Consider the following 6,164-nt stretch of genomic DNA (forward strand, 5'->3'; position numbering starts at 1 on the left):
ATATACAGGGTGTCCCAAAGCACCCTTGACAACGCTCGTGAGCAAGTAGAGCACAGTAAATTGAACAGAAAAGTCCTTATATATATATAAGAGAACAGAGCTACTAAATATCGAAACAGAAAGTCGAGTATCGGTATAATGGAATTTCGAGTTGTCAATTAACCCTAACAATAAGGCCAATAATCACACAAATCAATAATATACGCAACCAGCCAATCTTTTGCTACATCTTGCAATTTCTATATATATTTTTCCTTGTACATATAAGATGTCAACTTGAAAACTATTAACCGGGATATCTTGAGAACTAATAAAGATATCAAAATATGGTTTAGGGAATATATAGAATAGCAAGGGGAATATCGAATCGCAGTATAACTGTCAAGGCGTGAGTCACTCCCTATGCGCCCTTTTCCCCAATTTTAAAATCTCAAGTGGCACCATCCTTTGTGATACTTCTAATTAAAGGTCTCAACGAGTATTTTTTATAAGAATCATGTTTGATATGCAAGAAGATGTCTTGAAAAACAATAAAAAAAGATTTAAAAAAAATGTAACTATACTGTATTTAACACATTATCAATCAGGAGAGGTATAAAGAAAAATATCAAGTTGATATGATTAAACAAACAAGAAATTTTATGGCAGAGACATTTCAGATTTTATTTATTTGTACATATATTTTTATCAATAAAAGTATCAGAAGTAGCCGCGTTTTTGGCCAGCGATGCTTACTTAATTCTTTTCGTATATTATACTTTATCAAGGATATTCCAGTATCCAAGAACAACGGTTATTACATTTTATAGAATCTCGAATCTGACCACAGTCATCCTGATAATGTGAGTGTGAGAAACAAAGATGATAATGCAAATATGTCTGTTCCAATATCTAATAAAGGTAAGTTGCAAAAAAATACATAAATCCTTAGCAAAAAAAAATCTACGACAAAAAAAATTGTAAACATAATTTACATTTAAGAAAAAATAAAAATAAAATCTAAACAAAATATCTTTCAACAGCGAGAATAATATAAATTTTATTTTGCCGCAAAAAGAGAAAGAAAAATCCACATATTGCATATAAAATTAATCAAGATTTAATGTAAAGCAGTTAATTATATTATTTAATTTTGCTAGTTTATTTTTTTTAGGGCAATTGCAAATATTATACTTCTGATTTCCTAATCAATAACAAATTTCTGAAAAACGCTTAATGCTTTATTGTTTGTTTTTGCTCTGGATTGACGATTACTTTTTTGAGTTTTAGAAACTTTTTTATATTATTTTATTATTTTAAAGATCAACACTTGCTGTGCTAATTTTCATATTTTGAAATGTACCTCTATTTTTTTTCTTATTTTTATTTTTTCTTTAAATTGTTTATTTCTAAATTACTAAGATAATCAACTTAATGTTCTTGTATATAATTATGCCAACTACTACTTTCAAATATAAGCGCTTACTAAAGTTGTTATTGATCCTTTCACAGATTTAATTGAAGTATCGAATCCGCATAAAATTCCAATGTCAAAATTAGTGATCGTATTGGATAATGGTATTAAAATATGGCATCCGTTTGGAAATTACCCCTCTAATCCATCTGTGTATGATAAAAAAGTGATAAGTGTCGCTTGTTCTATGTCGGAAAATATAATTTATTGGAGCAACACAAAGAGGGAGCTAAAGATGCTCGATAATGTGATTACTAATACTTATAATTCTAAATTAATAGTTAAGACTCGAAATAAAGCACATAATCTCTGCATCGACTGGATAACAAACAATCTATACTGGACAGAATCCACGCGTCTTAATAATGAGATAATAAAGCTCGACTTAACAATGTGGGAAAATGGTTTAATCAAATTTGATAAGATTCCGAAAATAAAAAAGAGCGTTTTTAATATTGACGATTTAACTATAGTACCGTTTATAGGGTATGTTAACTTTCATCCATTTGAAATAAATAAAATATATTTTCATTAAAGATTTGTACTGATTTGTAATTTTTCAATAATTTCATATGGCATGTTGTAATTAAGATCAAAAGTTATAAAAAATAATAAATTAACATAAATTTAATTATAAGAATTTTAAATATTCACTATATATAAAAGCTTTTTTCTGCTATTGTTATAATATTGTTCTATAATAAGTAAAATAATGCATATATTTTTTAGAACTTTATATTGAATAGGTCACACGTCTCTTAAATATTATGTAATGCAATCGGATCTTGATGGAAAAAACGCTCGATCCTTACAGGAAAAACTAGAATGTACTATGTGCCCCTCATTAGTCAATACATATAAATTTGTTTCCATAAAAATTGACGTGAATACTAAGAAGCCGCTAATTTATTGGCTATCGAGTAATCGTTTGATTGTGACAGACATTAATCTTTCTATGTGCAATGTGATTTTACAAGGAAACTATGGATCCTTCAAATATTTAACATTTGACGAGACAAACATTTCTTCAGTTTTCGAATAATTATATCTACGTTTTGAAAAAAAAGTATGTTCTCACGAGCGTAGATGACGCATTCAAATACATCCAAAAGATAGAAATTTTTGAGCGTGGTGAGATTACAAATTTGTATGTTCTCGATACATCTTTGCAACCGTATCATGCAATAGAATATCCGATATCTTACACGACAAACAGCATCATCGAAAATTTTTCGGAGCCGGTTTCAACACTAACAAGTAAGCAAATGAAGATATTATAACATTATATGCTTATTTTAGATATAAAAATGCTTACAAAATTTTCAAACTTGGTAATTTTTAATAATAAAGTTATAAATAAGATTAAGTAAGTTTTTCAATAAAATGAAGATATTAAGAGTATATTTTTGCGTAACAAAGGTAATATTTCAAGCACTCCTGGAATATTAGTTATGCAATATTACTTACCATTCACCTTAGGCTTTGTCGCTATAATTACTGCGATCTGCGTCTACTACTTTTACTGTTGTAAGTATATTTAATACATTTAAGTCTTTAATTGCAGAAAGAGATTATATCTAACATAATATATAGAGATTTTCTAAGAAAAATTAATTTACTTGTTGAAAAGGCGAAGTAAATTTTACAACATATTATTAGATAAATGTATTGCAATTTTATAACAGTGTATCGACAACGCAAAAAAAGTAACGAGAAAGTTTTGCCTCCAATAATGACCGACATCGAATTAGAGACTTTACATGAGATACCTAACAGTAACGTTCAACTCAATACGTTATACAGTCCTATGTTGGAATATAATTTGGATAAATATGTACTGACCGAAATCAAACGTGAAGAAATTAGATTAGAAAAACTTTTAAGCAGGGGCGTATTCGGACTGGTAAAAACTAATTTTTTTCAATGCAATCTTATACTATACACTATTCATTTTTAGATCAACAGAAATTGAAACAGATACGCATTTCTCAATAAAAATAATTACATGAATAACTTTTTATAAGAGATTATAAGTAATGCAAAATTTTTGTAAAATAACATATACATGCACTTTATTATGTATTTTTCGTTAAATTATTTAATGCGAAATAAAATGATGTCACTTGACATTAAACTACGTGTATATATTTTTTAATAAAATATAAATTTAAATTAATTTCAAATATTTCGCAGGTGTATCAAGCAAAAATAAAGAATTTAGAAAGACCGGGCATGGAGATACCCGCTGCCATAAAAATGCTTCAAAAAGATGCTTCCTCGCAAGAGAAAAAGAAGTTTTTAGAAGAGGCTAGACTTATGAATCATTTCCGACATAAACATGTGCTAAGATTGCTGGGCGTCTGCTTAGATGAAGATTCTCCATTAATCGTGTTGGAATTAATGGAAAATGGTGATCTGCTACAATATTTGAAAGATAATCGAAAATTGCAACCGTCAGATTCGCACGCTCTGCGTTTGCAAGATTTGTTTTCCATGTGCGAAGATATTGCGCGAGGCTGTTGCTACCTGGAAGATCTGCGCTTCGTTCATAGAGATCTCGCGTGTCGAAATTGCTTAATATCCGCGAGAGATCGCGAGAACCGGATCATCAAAATCGGCGATTTTGGACTAGCTAGAGATTTAAAGAATGACTATTATCGCAAGGTAAATACAATTATTTAAAAAAAAATTAAATTTTTTAGAAATGTTTGTGTGTTCGTTTTTTATCATAATAATATAGTACATTTTTACCTTAAATAGAATTTAAGAAAAATGAACTATTTCTATTTACATCAAGCAAGAGATAAATGAACGTTTTTCGTTTTAGCACAAATATTCTAAAAATTGATAATTTGAACTAGAAGATTAACTTTCTAAAATCACATGTTTTAGATAGGACAAGGTTTGCTTCCTATTTGCTGGATGGCACCGGAATCTTTGGTGATCGGAATATTTACTTCCAAAAGCGACGTTTGGTCATTCGGGGTTCTAATGTGGGAAATTACATCGTTGGGCGAGCATCCCTACACTGGCAGGACTAATCTGGAAGTAATAGATTATGTACGCGCTGGAGGCAGATTGCCGATGCCTCTTAATTGTCCACCGCCTTTGTACGAGTTGATGTTGCGTTGCTGGAATCCAGCGAACGATAGACCAAACTTCAAACTATGTCTCGAAAATATTATAGCTCTAAGAAATGACATAGAAGATACTTTATTGAGTCCAGTGGATATTATCTAGCCGATAAAATTAAATTAATTATAGACGTTATTTTCCAAATGATTCAATGAGAAGCTCAACGTAGAAAAAATAATTTTAAATAACTAATATTCTGCCATTTTCAAAGTTTAATTTTAATGTTAAATTTATCAATAAAAATAAGGAAGAATTTTTTAATTTTACTTTGCAAAAAATTTTAATTAAAAAATACAACAGTTGTTCTTACAGCTGTAAACAACGTGATGTTGACGCTAGCACTTTCGAGTAACCGAAACGAAACTTAATGATTCTGATTACTATAATTATCGGTAGATTGCTACAGTAATTTTTGAAATAATATCTATTTTATATTACATTAGCACCTTGTTTTATATTCCTATATTTTTTCTTGCTTAAATGCTCAAACAAAATACACAATCATATTACACAATCATATTATAATTAATATATATAATATTTTTTAATATTAATACATAATAAAAGAATGAAATTTTATAATGTGTACATTTTTTTTAATTTTCTGGAATTTTTCATTCCATTCCCTTTTCTTTCAGACAAAATCTGGATGTAGGGTTGAATTGATTTTAAGCGCAGAAATATTTTAAAAATGCAGTTAAAAAGGAATATAGCAAATTACTCAAATTTATTGTGAAGAAAAGATCACTCTCTTAAATCCGACCAAATTCCAATTAAGCTCGATCAGCGATAAATTCAACTGACAATGAGATAGAATTGTCAAATTCATATCGTTCTTGATCTCTTCTCTTCCACATAACAAACAACAAAGAAATTAATAATTTCATCTGTATTAACAATGAAAAAATACTGCAGGTATCGATAAGTTAATCATTGATTAAATTAATCGGAATTTGATCTACAGGTAGGCCCTCGCACAGTATCTCGCACGGCAATCCGTCATTCCGACGCGGTCGTTGCTGCGCGTCATCGCGTGGCAAGGAATCCGCGCGGACCGCAAGATGTCGAGACGCCGCGCAACATAGCAGGAGAGCACGTGTCGCACGTTGGTCGCACAGCTCCCGTCCACGTGCGCGTCTATCCGCGGTACACGATGACGTATCCGCGGACGCAGGTCGACTGTGGTCGACTGGGCGCCCGCGCCTACGAGACGTAACGTAGAACGCGGAGGAGTCCGTTGACCTTCGCCGAGGACGTGCCCATGTCCCCAGGCCGGGTCACACTCGAGTCTTGCGTTCGCAGGGGAACATGCACGAGCGCGATCAGACCAGGCACGTGGCGGCAGCCGCGCTCGATAAGCGGCTTCGGCGGCGAGAGAGAAGTAGGCCGAACGCGCACCTTCTCTTTCCACTGGCCACGCAGTGACGGCTCGATACGTCTCTCGAATTTTAAAGGCGTTTTAATAGAAAATTGTGGTTGGAGTTATGATGACAAGCGAGTTTTAATAATATGTATTAAAGAAAATATAAATTCTGCTATTCAAAATTAATTTAAATTTTAAAATATATATTATATA

The 6,164-nt window shown here is 31.4% G+C and overlaps 1 protein-coding gene across 1 annotated transcript; it reads left to right on the forward strand.

The window, feature by feature from the left end:
* The first annotated feature begins 2,880 nt into the window (after positions 1-2,880).
* LOC115237899 (leukocyte tyrosine kinase receptor-like) lies at positions 2,881-4,693 on the forward strand. The gene is made up of 4 exons (XM_029811269.1): positions 2,881-2,980; positions 3,139-3,356; positions 3,647-4,117; positions 4,346-4,693. Exons 1-4 carry the CDS (start codon positions 2,905-2,907, stop codon positions 4,691-4,693), a joined length of 1,113 nt encoding a protein of 370 aa, XP_029667129.1. The 5' UTR covers positions 2,881-2,904.
* The last annotated feature ends 1,471 nt before the right edge of the window (positions 4,694-6,164 follow it).

This window comes from Formica exsecta, unplaced genomic scaffold (genome assembly GCF_003651465.1).
Source record: "Formica exsecta isolate Colony F162 unplaced genomic scaffold, ASM365146v1 scaffold314, whole genome shotgun sequence".
NCBI classification, from domain to species: Eukaryota; Metazoa; Arthropoda; class Insecta; order Hymenoptera; family Formicidae; genus Formica; species Formica exsecta.

Coding starts and splice junctions, on each gene's coding strand:
- LOC115237899 (XM_029811269.1), top strand. CDS start 2,905: ATGCAATATTACTTACCATTCACCTTAGGCTTTGTCGCTATAATTACT. Junction 2,981..3,138: donor CGTCTACTACTTTTACTGTT/GTAAGTATATTT, acceptor ATTTTATAACAG/TGTATCGACAACGCAAAAAA. Junction 4,118..4,345: donor AGAATGACTATTATCGCAAG/GTAAATACAATT, acceptor CACATGTTTTAG/ATAGGACAAGGTTTGCTTCC.